Below are 24635 nucleotides of genomic sequence, written 5' to 3'. Positions count from 1 at the left end.
ATGGGAAGAAGATCAATAAATGACACCACAGGGTGGGCAGGGAGGGTACCTGTGTCTTCCCAACATCCAGAGCAACAGCAACCTTGTCCCAGACATAAGAGAGAGCCTCGGCTACACCACAGGCCTCCAGCTGCTGGCTGTCCGGTCTGCAGACCAGCTTCAACCTGAAAGGAGAAAACAAAGACATTTACAGCTACAGACATGGTGAACACTGAGAGTCAAAAGAAAACGGATCTGAGGTCTTCAGCAGGTTCTGAAAGGATTTTAGATTAAGCTTGATCCAAACTGGGTCATTGACAGAACACAGCAAACACAAACACAGATCCAAACACAGCTGTAGATTCTGTGTGTCGCTACCCAATTACAAGAAACACTAGATTTACAGCTGTGTGTACCTTCTTCCCACCACAGTTGTGTAAGTAGCTATTGTGTAAAAACACTCCCACCACTGATGAGGCAAAACCTTCATCAACCTGAGGAGGCCGAACCATTCCTGTTCGCTGCTCTTACCAGTGTTTCTCACACATGGCTTCTGGTCTCCAGATAAAATGTCCGTCTTTGTAAACACAGACAGCATCTGGGTCATCAATCAGCAAAGGGTAGTGTGCGAAGTTATGCTTAGCTGGACTGTGGACCAGAACAACATGCATCACTTCTTGACCATATAGGACAGTCTCGTAGACCCGCATGATGGGCTGAGAACCGGAGCAGAACTGAGGAGAAGAAAACAGCAGCTTTAGCCTAAGTAGATTATCAAAGAGACCTTTTACTCTAAAACTGCAACATGACCAGAACAGGTTAAATGTTACAACAAGAAACATCAACAACTCATCTGAATCACAGCAGATTTAAATACATTCAAAAAATGTGCTTTTGTTGTAGCCATCTCCAGAAGATTTTAAAATCATGTTCCAAATCTACCTGTCCACAACAGACCGACCTGGAATGCCAGGACGCTGATTTCAGATGGTGGATAGATGGATGTTCTAACCTTCAGAATCATCATGAAGTGACCGCCTAGTGGTGCACCTAGCTCAATAACAGGGAGATCTCAGAGGCATCTAGACCTACTTGCCCTAACAGGGTCCCTGGTACCTATCTCCGTTGTCATTAAGGGAGAGGCAGGGATCCAACCTGGACAGCTACCATGAGACATCAGAGACACATGGACACACTCATACCCAAAGATAATTTAGAGAGACTAGTTATCAGTTTTGTTTTTGGACAGTGTGAGGAAGCTGGAGTATCTGGAGAGAAATCACACATGCACAGAGAGAGCTTGCAAACTCCTGGCATGTTGGAACAAGGCAACACTGCTAACGGTGGTTGACTTGTTGCAACCACCGTTGCAACAAGTCAACGGTGGTTGACTTGTTGCAACGTTGTTGCAACAGCAACGTTGTTGCAACGGTTGCGATTCCACCGTTGCAACAAGTCAACAGTGGAATCAGGAATTATCAAGTTTGGCAATGTGCATGTAGTTGACACCTGTAAATGCTTCTGAGCAAACAATGAAGCCTTGTCCCGGACAGGACTGACTTTATCTCCCATATGAGTGAAATTGATTTGCAGTGTCATGTTTTCCTGAAAATCCTGGAGCCTCTTTCTTTGGAAAACCACCACATAATATTTTCTTTTTATCCTCTTAAACTAAGACCTGCAGTTGCAGTAAAACTAGATCTTTATTTTGACCCGTGGAGAGGTGTTACCTGGTCTCTGTAGGCCGTCAGCACCTCCTGCAGAGGGAAGGTGAAGCGGTACCAGCCCAGCCGGGACGTCTCCTTGAAGGCTGGAGATGTGGCAAACTTCCACAGGAAGCTGTGCTGCTCAGGATCTTTGCCCTCTATCCGTTCTGGGAACGTCTTCTCCAGGAGCCTCGTCTCTGCGTCCTTCATCTGGTCCGGTCCCACAGCCAGACTCCACCATATCCAAGATCCTCCATATGGATTCCTGAAGCCCCCATCCCTCCTGATCCCACAAAGCCCTGACCCTGTAGTTTCATGTTTCAGAAGACTCACATGGAACTCTGGTTTGGGATATTCTGGGATGTTTTCAGTCCAGAGATATCTGTTTTCCAAACCAAACCTTTCAGCTTCCAATTTCAGTTCTGTTAGCTTCAGGTGTCGCCATTTAACAAAATGTTCAGTGTATTCTCTCCTATTTTTTCGTTTCTGCATGGTTCAGTCCTGCAAAATGTAGATCGAAGGAGTCCTTTTAGTCTAAAATGTTTCAGACAGAATGTATTTGTTCTGTCTGGCAGCCTCACACAGCACAGCTCTTATCTGCAGCAGACAGTAAAACTGCCAGGGCGTCTCTTTACAAACTGTCAGACTCTACACCATGTGACTGAAGCTACATAATCATGAATGATTCCTTTCTGCAAGGGAGACAACTGAGAGGAGCAGTTCTCCAGACTGAACTGTTCTGATCCAACTTTCATTTCTTTAAATTCTTCTTTCTATGAGCGGGAGGTTCTCCTGACCTTTGAACTTGATCAGCAGTTCTCCAGATGTTCTGAATGTTTCTCAGTCTCTCTCCAGACACTGGCTGCTTTCTTGCTCACGCTCAGTCCTGTCCTTGTTCCAGACCACCTTAAGAATCGTTTCTCAAAACCAGGAAGGAAGGAAAGGCTACTGCATTTCATGCGGTACAGAAAGTTATGACAGAGTGCATGATGGGAAGTGTAGTATCAGTGGAGGTGTCAGGCTCAGCTGACTAACTTGGCTGTCCTCTGTGACTCTGTTTTGTCACAGCCAATCCTCACAGCTGTTAATCCTCACAGCAAAGTCTTTCTTCTGCAGCCAGACCTCGGTTTCAGTTTCAGCCGTTCTGCTTGTGTCTGTCTCCAGCGGTCATTGGGTGAGAGGTGGAGTCTGCCCTCAACAGGACTCCAGGACAGCACAGAGACATTCAGCCTCGGAAACACGCACCTAGAGACAAGAGTCTTGTTTTTACTGTGTGGGAGCAAGCTGGCGACCCCAAAGGGAGCCCACACATGTACAGGGAGAACATGCAGAGAGCAGTCCTACCAGCTGCACCACCTGCTTTTGTGAAAATATGTCAGACATTACCAACTTATTTAAATGTTGACCAACCTGCATCTCCTCTAATCTTTCTAATAAAGCACCTTTAATTAACACTACAAACTGATCATTTCTGTTCTGTCAGGTCATTATTTCTTTCTGAGCTAGGTAACACCTCTTGGTAGAAAATGTTATGCACTTATAATGAAGACACAATCCACTTTTATTAGCAATGAACACACATATGCCATTACAATTCACCATAAAGCTTTTCTCAAAAGAGACACTGGAATCAGGAGAACAGTACCCCTCCAAGTCCCCCAGTTGGTCTCCAAGCCTGTCAAAGCTCTTTCAATCATCATCACTATTACTGATAGGAATATATCTGTCCTCTTTAGAGGCTGGAACCACAACAGCAGCAGCTGTACATTTTATTATCTATAAAATGCTTATCTACCATGCTTAAAGGTAAGCAAATGTCAGAGGTCACTCCAACACCCACCATTGAATGGAAATCTGCAGCAGGTGAGCTGATATCATATTTCAGAAGTGTTCTCCAACGTTTGTAGTTCAAAAGGTTTTCAGAAACACTCAGAAAACTGAAGCTTATAACTGTCTCCATCACTCAGAGCTTTTTAGCTGCAGGTTTTTAAAATGATTCTGCTGAACCACAATTAAAAAACATTATTTGGTTTTCATTGGTTCATTTCCAATACATTTTTTTAGTTTGGTTCTCATCTTCTTCTGATAGATCATCAGGATTTTTAAACATGTATTCTTGTCAGGGTAGTGGAGAAGAAGTTTGACGTAAATGTTCCTTATGAATGTATTAATGTTTTGTCTATAAACTCACAGCCATTAATAGTCAGAGATCATTCTTTTGAGTAACAGCTGAATGTGTAATCAATCCTTTAATTAGCTGAATCACAGCTGGAGGAGGAATTGTCTTTTAGACTGTTAAATTGACTACAGGTACATCTTAAGGTGTATTTTTCATCAGACTATAAAAAGTTGCCATTGGAAGTATGGCAGTGTTCACAGAGCAAGCTGTGTCTGTCGCAATAAGAATCAGTTTTCAATTATAAAGTTTTGAAATAATTTTTGTTTCACTGAACATGTGTGAATATGATCAAATTTTGATCTGTATGATTCAACAAGTCATATCGAACACTTTTGAACACCCCAATTTCTCCTGCAGTGATTTTGTAAAGCAGAAATACCTTTACGTTTAAAATAGAATTTTTTGTTGTACATTTAAGCAGCACAAATGCCAAAACAGTGGCCACTGTTTGGATGTCGAAGTTACAACACAGGGGCGTACTGTTTTCTAATTTTGCACACTTGTAACCTGTGCAATCAAACCCTGAAGTTCAACGAGTACTGAGACCAGGCCTGAAGCAGAGACTGGGCCTGAAGCAGGGCGAGTACTGGGACTGGGCCTGAAGGTAGAGAAGTGCTTTTGGGTTCTCTGGACTTCATAAAGCACTTTGCAAGTACAGCCTTTTTCCATGTACCAGGACTTATCCGATTCAAGTTACTTCAGTGACTATTGTGGGTTTTTGGTCTGGAACAGAAGGCAGCCAACAGTGAAGTACATTCTTTAAACTCAGGTCCATAAGCTGTGGGAAGGTCCAGTAAAGTAAAAATGACTGTAATTTACTACATTTTCTGATCGTTATCGTTATGGATGTTATAATATGGACTCATGTAGAGGTACTGACCTAGTGTTTGTCCTTGAGTTAATTCAGGATGATGATGGTCAAAGATGAAATTAGGATGACAGACAGAAATTTCCGAGTCTCATGTTAGAGATCAGAACTTCCCAGTTGGAGGCAGTCAGCACCTACCTGGTAGCGACGTTGCTGTATCCCTGCAGTTTTATCTGTGCTTTGGCATCAATGACTGGATAAAATTTACTGAAAGAAAAACGACCAACGTCGGATGTTCTTCAGGTGATAAAACATCTTTTAAACCCTGAAAACGATCTGAGGTTTTGACCTGATCTGAAGGCTTTATGCTTTAAAGTCTACTTGAGTTCACTGAGCAGCTGGGTGACCTTATGCAGCAGATCCCAGATCTACTGGGGATCCTTGTGGTCGGGTTTGTTGTTCAGGACTGATCCTGTAGTTTCATGTTTCAGAAGACTCACATGGAACTTTGGTTTGGGATATTCTGGGATGTTTTGCACAGGTATGTGTTTTTCACACCTGCATCTATAGCTTATCTTCTTCTCTTTTTAGATCTTTGAGCTTCAAGTGCTGCCGTTCAATAAAATGCTCCTTAAATCCTCTCCTGTTCTTTTCTGTCTGCATGGTCCAACCCAATACTGAGCAGAACTTGTGGAGCAGAAGTCGGTTTTCTTCTGTCTGGATCCGACCTGCAAAACACCCTCAGTCAGTACCTCAGACTAAAACATGTTTTTCTACGTGACTCTGAGATTTTTTTACTTTTCATTACTTCCGGTTTTAATCTAAAATGTCCGTGTGGAAAGACAACTAACTTATTTATTACAGTGGGGGACAGTGCGCCCTCTGCTGGACAGATCCAGTACTTCCCTTCTGTGTGACAGAACCACCAGTTAGCTTGGACCGTCTCCATGAAGCTAAACTGGAACAATAAAGTAAAATAAATAAATTGAAACTGAAAAATATTTGTATGCTAAACTAAGAATTATTATTATTAATAATAATAATAATAATAATTTATTATTATTAATAATAATAATAAGAAGAAGAAGAAGAAGAAAGAATTGAAAATGAAAAATATAAAAAGTAATGTAAAATTTATAAAGATTTGAAACTGAAGCATAATTTCTAAACTGAAAAAATATTTGTAAACCAAAAATTGGAAACATTTATGCAACCTTTATGGCCCCAGCGTAGATCCAAACGCCTCCAGTTTCAGATAAACATCGGGACGGTTATAGATAATAACTGACTAAAGCCACAAAATAAGCAAAACAAAGAAGCAAAATATAATCTATGAAGTTTCATTGAGTCATAATAACAGATATTAAAAACTCTTCAAGAAGTAAAACTGTAGTAAACATGCAATAAATCCAACCATCGCTGGATCAGAGAATTAATGATTTATCAGCAGAGGGTCGTTAACATGACAGCAGCAGCAGGTCAATGAGCCTCGAGGGTTTCAAACCAGCAACCAACTTTATCTGCTCCACTCAGGTGAGCTTACCTACAGAAACTTCAGCTCCACGGGTTCTGGAAAACTTTTTGCTTCCCGCTGCCGCCTTTGAGGATCAGCTGGTTCTCTACGTAAAGCTAACGTCACACATACTAAACTTCCACGTACACTCGCAGTGGCATCTCCACCCATTAGATCACGACTCCTCCGTTGTGCTACTGGGAAACTTCTCCAGATATTAAGAGTTAACAACCAGAAGGTTCCAGAATGAGAACCGGACCGGACCGGACCAGACTGTGCCCATGTAGAAACTGAGGAACTTCCGTCCTATAATTACTTTATTTTTTATTTTTTTTGTTTGTCATGTAGTTCACACGTTTTACCAGTTGGTGGCGGTAATGCTTCCTTCAGTTATTTGCCAACCGCCAATATGGTAAAGAAGAAGAACGAGACAATCAGAAATCAGTTCACGTAGCTTACGAAAGAAAACGGAGCGGTTTCTTTGGGTCAGAACCATTAACTTTTGACCCATAGAAGAACCTAAACCGTCTCTGTGACTCTGGGTTGATCAGAAGGACCTTAGAGTTGAGAGTTCAACCACCGAGGAGCCGCTGAGCAACTCAAACTGGACCAAAGTTCAGAGCTAATATTAGCCGCGGAGCTAACCTGGGCTAACGGGGGATCAATGGGAACGAGGCGGAGCAGCTGACCCAACCGGGCTGGACCGGACCGGACCAGACCGGATCGGATCCCTGTGAAGGTCAGACCTGTTGAAAGCGGACCGGAGAACTGATGATTGGCTGCTGACGTCAGCACAGTACACACCTGGACAGGTAACGCTGGAGTCAGACAGCAGCAGCCATAACCACAGGTTACAAACATGTTCGTTAAAGTTCTGTTCATCTGGACGGGTTAAATATCTGGACCCGCTTAGCGGGTTAAAAGTTGCTCAGAACGGAAAGGTTCTGACCCAATATCATAAAAACGCTCAGTTTCATAACGATCAATGGATGACGTCAGGAAAGGTTTAACAGGTGAGTTTCGGAGTTAAAACATTTCAGAAACACCTTCAGGTAAATTATAATGAACTAAAATCATAGAATAAATATTTAGATCTGAACTGTTTATTCACATATGATAAAGTTTTTACACCCACACAGATTTTTAATTTACACTCCAGAAAATACATTTTCAAGTAATTTACTAGTTTTCTCAAAAATAATTGATGCAAACCAACATTAAGCCATGAACCAGCTGTGATTAAGTCAAGTCGTTAAACGAACAGAACCCGTCTCACAACACGAAGCAGGCTAAACAAAAAAATAATTCAGTTGCATCTATCAGTCTGAAAAGAGCTGTAACACCAGTGGTCTAGTCAAAGTCCAGATTTAATTCTGATGTAAAAAATCTACAATGCGTCTGAATCAAATCAGTTCAGTAAGTGAGACGGTCAAAGGTCATTCACAGTCAGTTTGCAGGTTCAGGGGTTGAATGCTTCTTCACATTCATTTTTAACATAATTAATGAAATCTGATTTAAAACATTTATTTTGTTTTAGTTTTATGATCTGAAACGTTTGAAAAATGCAACAGAGGGTGTGAATACTTTCCACTGCTCCGGAACCAGAACCTCAGCCAATGAGGTTCTGTTTGCATCATTGGAACAATCAGCCAATCACAGCTGGGCTTCTGGTCATCCAGGAAGTCTGAGCTGGCTGATTATCAGAACCTGAACGGGTCAGAGGAGTTCCAGAACATCGGCTCTGGTTCTGGTCCTGACCCTAACTGGTTCTGAATCCTGCCTGGTTCTGGTTCTGAATGTGTGTTTGTGCTGTTTCTAACCCTGCGGTCCGAAGGTTCTGAAGGAGACATGAAGTGAGTTCTGATTAATGTTGGCGGTAGAAACCCAGTGGTTCTGTGCTAGGTGTAGAGCTGGTTCTGATCCGTTCCTTATAGTCAGTGTAATGGACCCGTGTAGAAGAACCCTCTGGGGGATGGGTTGGTCCGATCCAGGACATCTGAACTGGTTCTGCTTCCTGCCATTGGGTCAGGTTCTGGACCTCATGTCTGGTTCTGTGTTTGATCCAGGATGCTCCAGGGCCTATTGAGCAACCTGGACCGGGACCGGGACCGGCCTCTGATCCGGGTCCAGTTCACCAGCTTTGCCGTGGCAACGGTTCTGCTCCCTCTGTCGGGTCTGCTGGCCTGCCTGCTCACCTCGCTGATGTACCACTACGAGGAATCCACCTACACACACTGCCAGGTGAGCCGGGCCGGTACTGATCCAGATCACCGGATCAGACCTTCAACTGGAAACTTTTACATCTGTGATCCAGCTGGATCTCCTAACTGGTTCCAGAACCTTCTAGAGTAGAACCAGGATCCACTCCTGGACCAGAACCTTCATCACATCTCCATTACGTTCTGACTCACTGAGGCTAAATGCTCGCTAGCTTCCAATAAACACCAGCTAATAAAATAAACTAGCTAATAACAAACACTAGCTGGGTAGTTAGGAATGTGCTATTTAACAGAAGCTAATACTAAAGCACGACACCAACATGGTGTTTAGCAAAAGCTAATGCTAAAGCGCTACACCAATCTGCTATTTGAAGGTTATTCAGTGACCTAGTCCAAGTTTGGACTGATATCTGATAGATGCTGCAGCTGGAAACACTCCAGTGAGTCCAGGCTAAACCAGTTCAGCTGAGGGGGTCAAAGGTCATCCACAGGGAGTTAGAGACCTGTCCCCTGCTCTGTCCAGGTGTCCAACTACCTGCCGTCCATCAGCTCGGCCATCAGCCGCGAACCGGAGATCTACATCTGGCGCAGCTGCGTGGGTCTGCACTCGGCGCCGCGCTACCTGGTGACCGTGGCCTACTTCAACTTCTACCGCGGCCGCTTCAGTGCCAGGCTGCCGGAGTTGCTGCTGAGCGGCCTGGCGCTGGTCAGCAGCCTGGCTGAGAACACGGGCCTGCTGCTGCTCACCTATGTGGCCTCCACCGAATCCTACAGTGAGTCAGCAGGAGGGGGCGGAGCCTCTCGCCGCGTGTCGCTCTGACTCTGACTCTGACTCTTCTGTCTCCAGAGATTCATAAATACTCCTTCGTCGTGTTCATCAGCTGCTCCCTCCTGCACATGCTCATCACCTGCAGGCTGTGGTTCGTCATCAAGAGGCACTACGTCAATCCTGAGGTAACCAGACCCGACCCAAGTTCTACCAACATTTAACATCCCAGTTTAATATTCAGCTCCTCCATAAATCATCTTAGCTATAGTTATTGGGCCGAAGCTAATGCTAAGGCCACCAACATGATATTTAGCTGAAGCTAATGGTTAAGAATGTAAATTAAAAGAAAATTATAGCTTCAAATGAGATTGGTATTTGAGGGTTGTAATCTCTCAAAGGATATAATTTGAATACCTTTAGCTAAGGCTAAATACTGTGTTGGTGTAACGCTTTAGCGCTAGCTTATGCTAACTAAATTGTTGCTATAGCGCTTTAGCAATGGCTTCCACTAAATACTATGTTGGTAGAGCTCTTTAGCATTAGCTTATGCTAAATACCAGGTTGGTATAGAGCTTTAGCATTAGCAGACCTAATATTTATGATTATTGCTTTCGCGTTGGCACAGCTACCTTTTCCCACCACTGCCTTTGCTCCTGTGTGATCAAAAACTTGCAGCCACTTCCTGTTTCTAAATGACTGCAGGAATTTCTGGTTTGGTCCAGAAATTAACCATTTAATTGGTAATAAATGTTTCTGAAGCGGGAGAACAGGTCAGAACCTCCTTCACCTCTCGGTTTCTTCCATTTCTGGTTCAGGAGAAAACATCCTTCCTATGGAAAGCCCGCATCTTCCTGTTCAACATCAGCTGCTGCGCCGCCGCCGCGTACTTCTTCAGACGCCACAACAAGTACTGTGAGGCGGGAGGTGAGTGGCTTGTTGTCACGGCAACGCTGCTGCTGCGGTCTGCACATGCTCACTGTGTCTCCGTCCTGCAGTCTACACGCTGTTCGCCGCCTTCGAGTACCTGGTGGTGTTCTCCAACATGGCGTTCCACATGACGGCCTTCTGGGACTTCGGGAGCGCTCAGGTGATGGTCGCCACGCTGCCGGAGGACAAGCGGTACTGAAGGGGACAGGACTGGTTCCGACCCACAGGCAAGAGCCGACCGGTCAGTCCCACATGGAAGGAACCAAAACTTCAGACAGAACCGCTGGACCAGATGGTGGGAGCACTGAACTAAAGCCCTTCAGGATGTTCTGTTTCAGGGTTCTACTGGTTCCACTGGGTTCCTTGCCCGGATCCTCCTGGTTCTGATCCCAGTTCCGCCTCGGTTCTGAACTATTGGACTTTCATTCAGGAACAGAACTGTTTTTAATAAAAACCTAAACTTCAGACCGGTTTGCTGTCTGCACTGGGTTGCCATGGTGACGAAGGCTGGTCCTGGTGCCGCTGGCCGAGTGGGTCGGTACCGGCTCCAGCTTCTCCATCACGAAGAGCTTCAGCTGAACCTGATGGAACCCAGTGGACCAGAACCAGCGGTTGTCATGGTGACCCACATCATCTCATATCCTGGATCATGAAGGTTGCACCAAAGATTTTCCTTCCACCTAATTTTCTACTATCATGTCTGGACACAGCACAGAGCTATGGATGAAGTTTTCAGATTCTCTAAACTTTTCATCAATAAATAAACATTTTAGATATTTCCTGGATTCTCAGGATTCACTGAAATAAAGTTTTAACAAAGCTGTGCTGCCTCACTGTTTCTGTCAGCAGGGGACGCTGCTGCATCAAACAGGGACAGCTGTCCCTCCCTGACGACATTTAATTGAGACACAGCAGGTTTGGTTCACCTGAGTGATGTCACATGGCCCTCATCCAATCACATCCCACCCGATAAAACTTCACAGGCAGCGCCATATGCAGAACTGGTTTCCAAGGAGACCATCCTGTTAATTGGATGCTATGGCTTGAGGCGACCTTTGACCCCCAGCTCCAGGAACTGATCACAAGGGGCCTGTGTGATTTGATGAAATCATGAAGGAGTCCTTTCATGGTTTGGGGAAGTTGTTTCTCCACAGGTTAATTATTGATCCACCAGCCAATCAGAGGCTGATTGGCTGGTGGGGGGAGCCAGCAGCCAATCAGCTGCTGGCTCCCCCAGCAGCTGATTCTGGTCAGCTGCTGGGTCAGCTCAGCTGCTGTTTCTGGTAGCTTCTGAATGATAATGAAGTTTCTTGTTACCGTAAAGCAGCTGTTTCTGCTGAAAAACGATGTCTAACTTTAGATCACAGTTTTGGGAAGCAGCCGCAGCTTTTTATAATCATAAAAGAGGGAACCAGAGTCCGGTCTGATAGGACGGCCCGGTTTTTAGTTCACAGGCTGGATTGGTTCTGATGTTTTCTGAACCAGCCCAGAACCCAATGAGGCTGCACCATGTGACAGGAAACGGCTTGATTATCTTCTATCTGGTGTTTAATCACTTCCTCTGCAGCGACCAGACCCAGAACCCACATCACCACCCCACCATCACCGTGCTTTACAGCTGTTGGTGCTGCTTAGTTCTGTCATGGTCCAACATGTCCTCTCTGGGGGACACTGTCCCAGAAGTCTGATCCTTCAGCTTTACTGACCGCAGTTCTGCCACCATCTTTTTTCTAGAAGAGGCTAGCTAAGGGCTAACCGTGTTAGCTGTTCGCTAAGAAGAAATCATTGAAATAAAGTGCAGTAGACGATCAATATGAAACTTGTTTTTATTGTACTTTCCACTTAAATAAAATAATGTAAATTACTTCAATAAAAACAAATTATCAATTAATTTAACAGAAGATGGAAGCAAACAAAGCTAGAGTGGTTTAGCTGGTTTAGCAGCTTAGCTAAAAATAAACAATAAAAAACTGCAGAAACATTCAGTTTGAAATCAGATGTTTTCATTTAAATAGTTTGGATATTTAACAGAACTTGTTGGCAGGTTCTGTTTAATTACAACTAGTCATCCTGATTGTAGTTTAGATGCTAGTTAGCATTTAGCTTCTTCGCTAACCTTTTAGCTTCACATGTTTATAATGTTGCAGTTGCTGCTTTCCTGCTCTCAAGTGGTTCACTAGAAAAATCAGGTTTATTATTTTTGTATTATGTTTAAATTGCTGTCTTTAGTCCAGATTTTCTTTTGCAATTTATTAATTTCCCTCCAGAATCGGCAGCTGAAGCAGAAACGCATCTTATGTTTACAGTCTGATCAAACTAAATGTTTCCCAGCGTTTGTAAGGGTCTCAGTGTGAGTGACGCAGAGCAGACAGGGTTAGATTATTGCATTTTCATCAGAGCCATCATGTAAACAGTGTTTCTGCAGTTAAATTCTCAGTTTAGACACCAAACCTGTTCCTGGAGCCGGACTCCACCAGAGTCTCTGGTTTTACTGGTGCTTTACTGGTTCATGGATGCCTCAGCAGAACTAAGATGTCTTCAGGTCCATCTGAACCTGAAGCTGATTGTCAGGGGATGATTTTGGACCATTTTGCTGAAATTTGAGTTTGTAGAAGACCTCAGACATCCTGCACATGCTCAGACGGCTCTGGTTGAGTCTGAACCAATCACAACAGAGCTACACATTCAACCCACGGCCGGTCAATTTGCATTACAAGTTCTGGAAAACCTTTAATCTCCGTCTTAAATTGCGTTTTTTCTAATTAAAGGGTAAAAATCTAATGAAATGAGAGGAAAAAGGTTGAAACATTTCTCAGAGCAGACTCTCAGAGCAGGAAGCAGTGCCTCTTGCTGACGGTGGGCTGTGGGTTCAGGTAGGACCTCACCGCCTCGGCGAACACTTCCTTGATGCCGTCCTGGTTCAGCGCCGAGCACTCCAAGTAGCGGACTGCCTGGATCTGCTTGGCCAGGTTCAGGCCCTGCTGGTGGGTGATGGGCGCCTGGTTCTGCTCTTTCAGCTTCTTCTGGATCTCTGTGTCGTTCCGGAGGTCGCTCTTTGTGCCAACCAGCAGGATGGGAACGCTGGGACAATGGTGGAAAACCTGCAGAGGAGACCAGAGTCACGGTTTGTACAGGAACGCCGCTGGACATAAAGCTGCTCAGGAGGTCAAGATAAGTCGAGATTCTGTGAAAAAGATTAGATTTCTTAGCTACTGTCATCTCTAACGGGGCCTTTTCACTAAACAAGTCGAATCTGCTTTAATCCAACTCCAGTCTCAGTTTGAATGCATATGTGAACGCTAAGCAGACCGGAGACGGCTCCTAAAGCAGGAAGTGGACTACGGTGCAGGGCATTCTGGGTAAATACAACCAGAGCTAACGTGTTAGCTTAGCGCTAGCAGGAGAAATGGCTCGTGGTTTTTAGCCAAAGACTAAAGCGAAATCCTCCAACCGCTAAAAGCTGACGCCTCCATTTTTGTTTCCATTTGGTGAAGAAGGAAGTAACACTTGGTGTCTAAAGAGGTTTTTGTGTCATTTCCTTCAGTGGTTCTTGGTGCAGCGCCCCCACAGGCGAGGAGGGGAACTGGTTGCTCAAAGGGTTTGGTTGGTTTACCTCAGAGCAGAAAGAAAGAGAACCACAGCAGCTGGGGATGGAGCATATGAACTTTTGAATCCAATAGAACCGGGTCTACCGGACTATCAGGTGGGAAACGCCTCAAATCGGGTCCTGGATTTGGTTTAAGGAGAATCACGACGCTGATCTAAGCACCTCCAGGTCTTTGCCTCAGACTGCACCAGGTCCTGACCGAGTTGAACAGCCACCCTAGCAAGTCACGCATCCTCATCACACACCCTGAGGGGCTCATAGCCATGACGACGCCTTAATGACCAACCAGACACATTTCCACCATCATCTCAAAACAGAAGTTTTGTCCATTCTTTGAACCTTCAATGACCTTCCAGGTCCTTATACAACAACAGAGGAGCTCTAAATATGACCTGAAGACCCTTAGAGAAGCTCTGCCTCCTGGATGGGGTCACTGGTGCCAGTCCTCCTTGGTCCTCCAGCTGAAGATCCTCTACAGAAAGATTTACATTCAAATGTGGCCGAAAAGGTCTTAGGGTTGATCAGGTCAGACAAGCAGGCCGGACATTTGATGTCTTTGGTACGGCAAAGTATTTGACACAACATACAGAATAAAAAAGTCCAAAAGGACAATGACTGACCCAACACCTGAATGGACGTTTGGTGTTTGGACAGTCTGAGCAGACTAAAGTGGTCTTGATCAGCAGTTTTCCAGGTTTCAAGAAAGTCTTTAAAGTGTTTTCTTTGGAATTTCCTCTTTTTCAACTCAACATTCATACTTTTACATGTCCAAAGGAACAGATCTGACCTTTCAACCTTGCTGGCAAGGTTCAAAGGTCCACTCCACTTGTCATCTAGACTTCAAAGCAGCTAAAGTCAGCCAAGAAAAGACCTTCAGACTCCAGGCTGTGTAGAGAATAAGCAGCAGAAGGACAGTATGAACCCTACGGGACCCCAGTAACTGGACCTGAAAGTGGACCCATCCAACCCAGAACCACAGTTTTTCTGACGGTTCTGGATGGAGTGAGCATCATCAGAACCTCAACCCAGTAACTTCCTGGATTCTCCTGAACAACATCATGCACTGTAACTGTGTTGGGGGAATGTGTGACCTCTGACCTCTGGGTGCCACTTGTGCTTGACGTTCTCGTAGGAGGCGGGGCTTGAGATGGAGAAGCAGATGACGAAGACATTGGTCTGCGGGTACGACAGCGTCCTCAGCCGGTCGTACTCCTCCTGCCCCGCCGTGTCCCATAGGTTCAGACTGATGACCCGTCCATCCACGGTCACCTGAACACACCACAGGTAGAGACAGGGGTTCATGAATACCTCACTCAAACTCTGACACAGTGATTGGCTCTCAGGATCGGTCGAGAGCTCTGATTGGCTGGTTCAAACCTTACAGGAGTCAAAGTTTCATGGTAGCAGCAGAAATGTTTCAGTGAACTGTTCTGATGAGGGAACTGAAGCCCGTCATGGAGTAAACGGCCTTTGCAGCGCTTCACACTACATTCACACCTTCACCCATTTACATGTTCACACACTCATGCTGTGTGACATTCACTGCGCTGCGCTTTTACACATTTTTCGTAACACCTTTTATTGCAAATTTTATTAAATTATTCAGTTTTCTTTAAAATCTACAGATAGTTTCTGTGAAAATCTTTCTGGTGTAGGATTGACATTAGCATGCTAACTCCTCAGGTCGAATGTTCTTCATATTTCCCATCAGCCGCTTCAATTTCATGGGAATTTTTCAAGATGGGAGCAGTTTTTGAGTCTTTTAAGCCAATTATTGCTATAAAATGTTCCTCATTGTTATGATTTGGATGAATTTTATGTCACATCATGTTTTTGTTCATCCTGTTCATTCAACGTTAAAGTAACAATATGTAGCGGAATCAGAAACTGAGGAGTTTGCTGTTAGTCTTAATGGTTAGCATTAGCTTCTGGTAATGTTTGATGTGCTTAGCAGTTTAGCATTAGCCTCCACAATTTTTTTTTTACATGTGTTTAGTGGTTTAGCTATAGCTTCTGCTTATATTTTTGTTTTTAGCATTAGCTTTCCTTAATTTTTATGTGATTAGCAAGTTAGAATTAGCTTTATTTACTTTTGTAGGTGTTTAGTAGCTTAGTTTTAGCTTCTGCTAATTTTGTATGTGCTTAGCGGTTTAGCATTAACTTCCAGTATATTTTGTTGTTAGCAATCTAGAATAAGCTTCCTCTACTTTTTTATATGCACTTAGCGGTTTAACAATAGCTTTTGATAACATTTTATGTATTTAGAGGTTTAATGTTAGCTGCTAACTTTTTAATGAGTTTTGTTGGTCAGCATTAGCTTCTGCTAGGATTCTTGTTTAGTAGTGGTAATTTGAAGCTAACGTTTTGGTTAGCCGTGTCCACCACTCGCAACAACTTCTTCTGATTTTAGTGCAAACATATATTCTCCTTCGCAACAATGGTGGCCATTTTGAAAAATGTGCACCATTAGAAAAAAAAACCACACAACCTCAAGAAAATGTGATTTCTCTGGTTGAAAATATGCATGATTTGATACCAAACATGTTTCTGTAATTGGTGATTTTCCATGACGTGAATGTGATTTTATTTGGTTTTCTGTTTTCAGTCACAATCTAAAACTTTTAGACTAAAAGCACTAATGGGCTTTTAGTGAAGAATTTTGAAGAAAATGATTGTTTTTATTATAATTAATGAGGAATAAGGCTGAAACATAAATGTGAAAAAGTGAAGTGGTGTGAGTAATTTCTGGATGGACATTTTGTACTTTTGGAGGATCTGGAGTATCCAGAGAGAATTGCTGCATCCACAGGGAGAACATGCTGAGAGGCCTAAACGGGGACCTTGTTGCTGTGAGGGATTCTGTCAGATCATTGCAGACAGCTCCACCTGCTGTCCAAACAGAGACTCTCGTGTTTATCATTATTAATTTTTATTATTTTACTGTTTTTATCTGACAGCTTCACTCAGAGTCTCAGTAGTTTTTCCTGCAGGACAGAGAAAGTTTGATCAGCTGCCTGGTCCAGAGCCTGCAGCCAGCATGACTCATGATAGCTTCCAGATGTTTTCCAGATGCCTATGGCTCTCACTCTGCCTCGACTCTCTGATGCGTCCTGAACGCACCCGCTGAACCGCGGTGCGTTCAGGGACCCACCTGGCTGCTGTAGTTGTCAAACACGGTGGGGATGTACTCTTTGGGGAACGCTCCGGTGGTGTAGGAGATGAGCAGGCAGGTCTTCCCCACGGCGCCGTCGCCAACGACGACACACTTCACAGTCTGCATGATGGCAGCGTCAGAAACCTGCACACACAGCAGGGAGGGGCTCAGAGGGTTCACACATCACCTTCTGCTGCTTCACTCTGCTGCTCGCCGTTATTTTTATCACTTCTTTTTTTATACAGAGCTGAGATCATTGTCTGCAGGTCAATCGACCTCCAGCGGCTCTGAGGCTTTTCTCTGCTTCACATCTAGTTTCCCCTTCCTTCTACCTGCAGGAGCGTCTCACCTGTGGGTGTTAGCTAGCGTCTGCTGTAGTTCCTTTACAGCAGAAACTCCAGACCGCTAAAGCTTCTGACCTGCAGATTCTAAATGCATCGAAATGTTGGAGGACGGGAAGCTGTTTGTAAAGATACACAGCCTAAACTTAACAGCAATAATCCGAGTTATTTAGCCTGTTTAAGAGAAAAATAATGTTTTATTTGTTAAGTCATATTTTCACAATTTATAGATGTCAAACTAAGCGTTTAGTTAGCAAGCTAAACATTAAGTTAACCAACCAAACTTTGGCTCCAAGCTAGTTATTTATCTTTGAGCTAGCTAAATGCTTTGCTAATATGCACCTGATAAATGTTTAACTATCTAAAATATGTAACATGCTAACTAAATATTTAGCTAGCTTAGAGCTAAACTCTTAATTAATATGTATCTGATACATATTTAGAAAATTATTTAAAATAAACTGTTTAAATAACTAGGTAGCTAGCTATTCATCTAGTCAGCTAAATATTTAGTAAACTAAATACAGTAGTTTCAATAGTTCACTAAACTAAAAACTAAACTATTTTAGTAGTTATAAATATTTATCCATTTAGAATGTGCTAAATAAAACTATTTAGCATTTAACTGTTTTACTATTTAACTTTAGCTAGCTAAATATTTAGCTAATATGCTAATTGAGTTGCCAGTAAGCTGAATTGGATGATGAAAATAGAAGCTGTGTTTTGTGAACTTCTATAAACTGAATCCTTTAGTGCTGATGAATTACTGTTGCTGTATTAAAATAGCTCATCCTTTTGTTTTAAGCTGAAATGTTGCGCAACAAAAGAGGAAATGAAACGTTGGTAAAGAAGTGACTCGCTAGCAGAAGTTTATAAAGAGGTTTGCAAGATCTAATTTTATTTTAATTGTCCACTTCTGCTTTTTACCTATATTATATTACCCAATGTCTTTGAGCTGTATATTTAGCTTCAATTGTAATGTTTAGCTTGCTAACTGAATACTTAGCTCAAAGCTAAATATCTAGTTTGCTAACAAAATTTTTGTGTGAAGCCCAATATTTAAATATTTAGCTTGAATGTGTGACATTTATAATGAATGAATAACATGGTGAAAATATGACTTTGTAAAATGATCCCAAGCTAAAGAAATAACATTTTTTACAGCATAACTGTAGAAATGTATCCCTACAGCAGAGCAGGAGCTCCGATTGACTGGGGAGCCTGATTCGGTGTGTAGTGGTCTCTAATTGGCTGGGGAGCCTGATTCAGAGTGTAATGGTCTCTGATTGGCTGGGGAGCCTGATTCAGAGTGTAATGGTCTCTGATTGGCTGGGGAGCCTGATTCAGAGTGTAATGGTCTCTGATTGGCCAGGGAGCCTGATTCAGAGTGTAATGGTCTCTGATTGGCCGGGGAGCCTGATTCAGANGATTCAGAATGTAGTGGTCTCTGATTGGCTGGGGAGCCTGATTCGGAATGTAGTGGTCTCTGATTGGCTGGGGACCTTGATTCAGAATGTAGTGGTCTCTGATTGGCTGGGGAGCCTGATTCAGAGTGTAATGGTCTCTGATTGGCCAGGGAGCCTGATTCAGAGTGTAATGGTCTCTGATTGGCTGGGGAGCCTGATTCAGAGTGTAATGGTCTGATTGGCTGGGGAGCCTTGATTCAGAATGTAGTGGTCTCTGATTGGCTGGGGAGCCTGATTCAGAGTGTAATGGTCTCTGATTGGCCGGGGAGCCTGATTCAGAGTGTAGTGGTCTCTGATTGGCTGGGGAGCCTTGATTCAGAATGTAGTGGTCTCTGATTGGCCCCGGAGCCTGATTCAGAGTGTAATGGTCTCTGATTGGCCGGGGAGCCTGATTCAGAATGTAGTGGTCTCTGTTTCTGTCCTGCTGGTTGAACTGCAGGTTCTCCATGTTGACTCCATCAGGACGTTGGAGTGACTGGATTTTCTGATCGGCCATGTTTACCTTCAGACGTTCGTCTCACTGGAATCTGGTTGTTCCTATGCAGGAGGTTCCTCGGTCTGAGATGCTTCAGGTTCCTCGGTTGGACACAGATCGCTCAGAAACACGTGGCGGCCATGTTGCCCCTGGGGGCCGGAGGGAAGGGGTGTTATTTGTGTTTATGGAAATGATCTGCAGAGGAAACGTCTCTAAACAAAGCAGAGACGTTATCCTGATCCCCACACACACATTTGCATAGAGCTGGTGTATATATTACAGTTTTATAGCCACACACACACACACTGCGGTGTGTCGTCAGGACGACAGGAACCGGTCTGACTGACAGGTCCATTGTTTCTGTCCGACCCGTTTCTCCTTCAGGGTCCATAAACCTCAGAGTTCTGCTTCAGGGTCCAGAACTTCCTGTTTGGTGTTTGAGTCCAGGTGTTTGGACCAATCAGAACCAATCAGAACCAACCGTTAGACTGACATCAGGTGAAGTTCTGATCTGACTGCATGAGAGCTGAGCAGAAGCTGATCAGAGGTCAGCAACCTTTTCAGCCCTGGCAGCCATTTTGTTTTCAGTCCAGACGTTCAAAACAGAATTTAAATAAAAGAAAATATAACTAAATGTTATCAGCATCAAACGTTTCCATTAAAGGCAATAAATAAGTTTCCTATGACGGAAATTTCAAATAAAAAACTTTTTAAAAATCTGACATACTTCACGACCTAAAGACAAATGAAAAAATAACTTTATAAAAACATTCAGCAGCTTCATAATAGATGTAGTGGAGGTCAGAGGTCAGGTCTGGTTTTACTCAGCTCTCTGTTTTTATGCCCTTTAACCTGTTTAAGGTTTTCCTTCCACCAAACCTCCCGGCTGTGTTTGTGAAGCGGCCGACGGAGAAGCTTTCTGTCTGAACAAACAGAAACTGCTGATGAGAGTTTTCTAGAAATAGCGACGGCTGATGAACACGTTCTGACTTCCTGTTTCAGGTGGAACCGAAAGCTGAATGCAAGAGTGGCTGAATAAAGGCGTCCTCAGAGGTCAAAGGTCACAGAACAAAGGTGCCCCGTTTCAGACCAAATCAGGTCTGGGTCACAGCTTCAGGAGTTTCTCTGTGACCTTCCTGTTGACCTTCATGGATGAAGAGAAGAAGCTCAGAAACAGAAATGAACCGGGTTCGTGTCTCCATAACAGTCTGGCCCGATGCAATGCGACGCCATGCGATAGAACAGATCAGATAGTTTAGTGGAAGGAAAACGTTTAATTTTCTGGTTTATTTTAACCTGTAAAACTGAAAAGTCTGGAGTGCATCTGTACCAACCCGCCTGAGATGATCAGTATTGAAGCCTTCCCACAAATTAGGTCTGGACTTTGACTAGGCCACCTAAATCTTCTCATAACGTTCAGGAGTTAAACCTCCACCCAAACTGGTTTTCCTCACAGCATGGGGATGATGGATCGTGTTTAACTGGGAAGCTGAGGCCTGGTTCTGGTTCTGGTCCTATGGTGAAGAGGAAGTGCCGACGTCGTTTCCAGTCAGTCTGGTTTGTGACAGAAATAATCGGTTCAGGTTCTGGTTCTGGTTCTGGTTCTGTTTGCTCGTTGAAAAATAAAATCTCTAGCTGATATTTCCTCTCAGCTGCTGCGGTGTTTTCAGATCAGATCCAAACCGTCTGAAACCAGAACCGCAAAGGAAGAGTTGGTCCGACAGACGGATGAAAAGAGGAAGAGGCGACCATGGCTCCAAAAACAGGACGCTACAAAGCATCATGGGTAATATAGTTCATAAAGCAGAACTGGATAGAGAAAGGAGGCCCGATCCAGAGAGACTGAACCCAGTGACGGGTCCACTGGTTCCGGTTCTGTCCAATCAGCTTCAGCTGCAGATTTATTTCTTCTCCAGAACCGACGACCCGACAGGAAGTTCTGGAAGTCGTTTCCAGAACATTTCATTGTGAGAACTGGGTTCTAGCTGAATGGGCCGGGTCTCAGCAAGTCAGAACCAAACTGGACCATCTACCCACGCCACTGAGCCCAACGGGTCCAACTGGGTCCTCCAGAACTACTCTGTTCATGATAATGGAACCAGAACAGAACAAGAACCTAACGAACAAAACTGGACTTTCTGGTGCAACAGAACCAACCAGAACCAGGACAGTTCTGAGAGATGGAACGCAAATAAAGTTCTAGTGAAACAGGTCAGAACCAGGAAGCACACTGAACTGAAAGGTAAACAACTGGACCAGACCGGACTCAAAGTGGAATGAGTCACGGCTGCTGTGACGACGGACTTCCTGCTTCATTCTTGGAATGCTAATATTAGGCTAGCTGCTACTGATTCACATCTGAGCACGTGCAGAAGACGTTGATGTCATCAGCTGACGTTAAACAGCCATGAATGAAACCAGAACCAGAAACAAAGCACTCAAACCAACAAGAAAAACCCATTTCCAGCTGGTTTGACCCGTCTGGATCAGAACCACCGGGTTCTGATCGACTGAAGCAATCGGGCCTCAAATTCCAACATGACACTGGTCCAAATCAAACAGAACCTGCAGTCAAACCAAACCCAGGAGCGAAACAGGTTCAAGAATTAGAGCAAACCCAAATCAGAACCAGAACCAGACCGCAACCAGCTTCACCCAGTTAATTGGATCCCTCAGATTGGATGAAACTGAACCTAGAACCGACCCGGACTTTCAGAGAGGATCATCAGCTGATGAGAGTTGGACTTTCTGAGTCTCCAGAACCGGTCAAAAATGCCTCTGCCGGGTCCAGAACCTGACCCAGGTCGGCCAGAACCAGCAAGTTCTGATGAGTCGTCCTTCCTGTTCAGCTGCAACAAGAAAAATGTCCAAACCCGTAGAACTACGGCTCACTACCCAGCAGCCATGGACCCACCATGCCTGAACCAGAACCAGAATGGCTAGCTGTTTCCAAGCTAATCCGCCATGTTGGAAAACGCCTGCTAGCTAGCTAGCTGGGTTCAAACCTGAAGAATCAAAGGAGATCTGGTGGAGTGAAAGTTCTGCCATGTTTTGGTTCTGACTGGTTAGGAAAATCTCTGTGAGCGCCCCCAAGTGGTCGGATCAGGAAACATTCAGAAAGTAGGTCAGGCTGTCAGTCCCACTGGTAGCTTCATGCATCCAGCGCGCTGAGGTGAGTGAACCGAGCATCTGCTTAGTGCGGACTGAGATTATTACTGGTTCTGCAGTGGCAACCAATTTGGCTATGACCAGAAACATGGCTGGCAGCCTGGTTTCCAAGGTGATCATAACGGGTCACACCAGTAGTTCGGTCTGCTTGGACCAAAATTAGACTTCATTTATGTCATTTGGCGCAGTGTGCTATTACCTGGAGTTTTGTAAATAATCTATAATTTGTAACCACAGCCACGCCAGTGACAGTATCTGCGGGAAAAAGCACAGACCAGGAAGAAAACAGACATGGAAGTCCTTTAGCTTCTTGCGACACCTTGAACACATCGGTGTACTTTAGTTTTCTCTAGCGGTTGATCATGCGTGTGTCAAATGGACCCGAGTCTCCTGGCTACTCCATTCCATCAATAGGTCACTGTAGCATTAGCAGTAGCGTTAGTGATGCTGGAGGGGCTCATTTTACCGTGAACCTCAGGTTCTGATCTGCATCCAGAACCAGAACCATACATTTAGAAGTAGCATTCAGTTTCTATGCACCACAGATCTGGAACAAACTTCCAGAAACTGAAAGCAGCTGAAACCCTGAGTTCCTTCAGGCCAACAGCCGCCTGCTGAGAGGCGATTTGGTTGATGGAACATTGATCAATATATTGAAGATGGTATTAGCTGTCTCATGCTTTTATTGTGTAAATCACTTTGAATTGGACCCGGCTGCTGAAATGTTCTATGCTAATCAAGTTGAGCTACGGTGTCTCAGGAACCAGAACCTTAAGCTGGACCCAGTTGACCAACGGTTCCCCTTAAGACAAGGTCCTGTTGGACATTTAGGTGAATTCAAACCTGACGTTTTGATCCGCTTTAAACAGACCAATAGGTCCAAAAGGTCCAACAGGTCCAAAAGGTCCAGACCATCTGGGGAAACAAATTTAATTCACGTAAAGGTCCAAAAGGACCTTTACTTCAAGGGAACCAGTCCTCAACCAGATCCAATCTAAGGTTCCGGTTGCTGAGACATTTTAAGATCCCAAAACCCGTTTCAGGAGACACTTCTGAACCAGAACCAAGATGGGTTCTGGACTCCTGTAGCGAGTTGTTGTGTACAGACCTATAGAACCGGGCGGTACTAGTCCAACCAACTGGACCGTGTACTGGGATGGGTCCAGTCAGGTCCAGACCATCAGGGAATTCCTGGCTCAGAACCAGTCTGTGGGTTTACCGACCCATCGCCTGAAACGGGCCAGAATCCAGAACCAGTGGAGAACCAAACTGTTTATACTGGTTTATAGTCCGTTTATACTGGTTCAATCTGTTCTTACTGGTTTAGGGTTTGTTCTTACTGGTTTAGAGTCTGTTTTTCTTGCATTGTTTTCTTCTTGAGAAGTTGATTTCCAGCAGCTGATGGTACTTTGGTCTATTTAAAGTAACAGCAGCTCTTCCTCTTCTCCAGCAGTTCCTGATGTTCCTCTCAGCTTTTGTTTCCTGGACTTCAGATGTTCTGGTTTCTGCTCTACTGGGTCGGTGAAGCCCAGATCTGCTGGTTCTGTTGACCCGTTTCAGAGATCAGTGAGTGTTTCAGGGCTCAGCAGAGAAAAAGTTAAAAGAAGAAGTGAGAAAAACACACACACACACACACACACACACACACACTCAGGGAGTGGTCGCTCTCCATCTCCAGCTTCCTGCTCAGAAACTCGATCACACAAACAATCTGACTATTGATCCACTGGGGAGAAAGAGAACAGAACCAGAACCAGAGATCCAGTTGAAGTTTGGATCACAGCAGAACACACACACACATACACGCACACGCACACGCACACTCTCTGACACACACTCTGACACACACCAACAGCTCAGCGTAGCAGCGACACACATAGACACACACACACAGAGTGAGGCGGAATGGAGAGCGCTCCGGCAGAACTCACCGCTCATCAGTCCGGTCCGGTTCTGCTGTGCTCGGTCCGGCTGCGGCTACAGTGTGTGTTCCAGTGTGTGTGCGTGTGTGTGAGTCGGAGGGCGGGGGTAACGGGGAGGAGGAAGTCCGAGGGGAAGTGGTGGAGTTAGAGTTTGAGGAAGTTTGTGTGTGTGTGTGTGTGTGTGTGTTTGACAGTGGCGTTACTGGCCTGTTGAGAAACGTCAGAGCCAGGCTGATCTTGGTAAGTCCCGCCCCCTGGCTCTGACGGACAGGTAAAGCGCAGGTGTGTGTTATTTATTTATATGGATAATAAGCTGTAAATTCCTCCCAAGCTTCTCTTGTTTGTTTCTTTGTTTTTCTTTTCATTTCTCAAGGTTTTTTTTTTCGTATTTCCATTTTTTTT

The 24635-nt window shown here is 44.4% G+C and overlaps 3 protein-coding genes across 7 annotated transcripts in view; 1 reads left to right on the top strand and 2 right to left on the bottom strand.

Moving 5' to 3' along the window:
* The window catches only part of LOC103129752 (uncharacterized), a 12109-nt gene extending 5655 nt beyond the window's left edge, over positions 1 to 6454 (bottom strand). The window contains exons 1-5 of the mRNA XM_007540939.2: positions 6216 to 6454; positions 4871 to 5400; positions 1710 to 2930; positions 511 to 713; positions 50 to 164 (exon numbers count right to left, since the gene is read on the bottom strand). Of these exons, the coding sequence (XP_007541001.1) occupies positions 50 to 164; positions 511 to 713; positions 1710 to 2177 (786 nt within the window). The 5' untranslated portion in view covers positions 2178 to 2930; positions 4871 to 5400; positions 6216 to 6454. The remainder of the gene's footprint in view (positions 1 to 49; positions 165 to 510; positions 714 to 1709; positions 2931 to 4870; positions 5401 to 6215) is intronic.
* Positions 6455 to 6614: 160 nt separating this feature from the next.
* On the top strand, positions 6615 to 10923 carry pgap2 (post-GPI attachment to proteins 2). 3 transcript variants are annotated; one of them, XM_007540935.2, is made up of 6 exons: positions 6615 to 6997; positions 8252 to 8426; positions 8928 to 9177; positions 9252 to 9358; positions 9989 to 10097; positions 10169 to 10923. In XM_007540935.2, the coding sequence occupies exons 2-6, from the start codon at positions 8253 to 8255 to the stop codon at positions 10297 to 10299; spliced, it is 771 nt and encodes a 256-aa protein (XP_007540997.1). In that variant the 5' UTR covers positions 6615 to 6997; position 8252; the 3' UTR covers positions 10300 to 10923. The 3 variants fall into 3 exon arrangements, with proteins under 3 accessions (XP_007540997.1, XP_007540998.1, XP_016520841.1); XM_007540936.2 differs by lacking the exon at positions 6615 to 6997 and adding an exon at positions 7007 to 7198; XM_016665355.1 differs by lacking the exon at positions 6615 to 6997 and adding an exon at positions 7753 to 8038.
* Positions 10924 to 11400: 477 nt separating this feature from the next.
* On the bottom strand, positions 11401 to 24578 carry rhogb (ras homolog family member Gb). Of its 3 annotated transcripts, XM_016665357.1 has the most exons (6): positions 24243 to 24578; positions 19171 to 19292; positions 17211 to 17321; positions 16859 to 17005; positions 14806 to 14976; positions 11401 to 13201 (listed from the first exon to the last, which is right to left on the bottom strand). In XM_016665357.1, exons 4-6 carry the CDS (start codon positions 16985 to 16987, stop codon positions 12926 to 12928), a joined length of 576 nt encoding a protein of 191 aa, XP_016520843.1. In that variant the 5' UTR covers positions 16988 to 17005; positions 17211 to 17321; positions 19171 to 19292; positions 24243 to 24578; the 3' UTR covers positions 11401 to 12925. The 3 variants fall into 3 exon arrangements, with proteins under 3 accessions (XP_016520843.1, XP_007540996.1, XP_016520844.1); XM_007540934.2 differs by lacking the exon at positions 17211 to 17321 and having other exon boundaries at positions 24243 to 24574; XM_016665358.1 differs by lacking the exons at positions 17211 to 17321; positions 24243 to 24578 and adding an exon at positions 23652 to 24110.
* Positions 24579 to 24635: the final 57 nt, after the last annotated feature.

Source organism: Poecilia formosa, unplaced genomic scaffold, assembly GCF_000485575.1.
Source record: "Poecilia formosa unplaced genomic scaffold, Poecilia_formosa-5.1.2 Scaffold574, whole genome shotgun sequence".
NCBI lineage: Eukaryota > Metazoa > Chordata > Actinopteri > Cyprinodontiformes > Poeciliidae > Poecilia > Poecilia formosa.
This window is presented reverse-complemented; position numbering and strand designations above follow the sequence as displayed.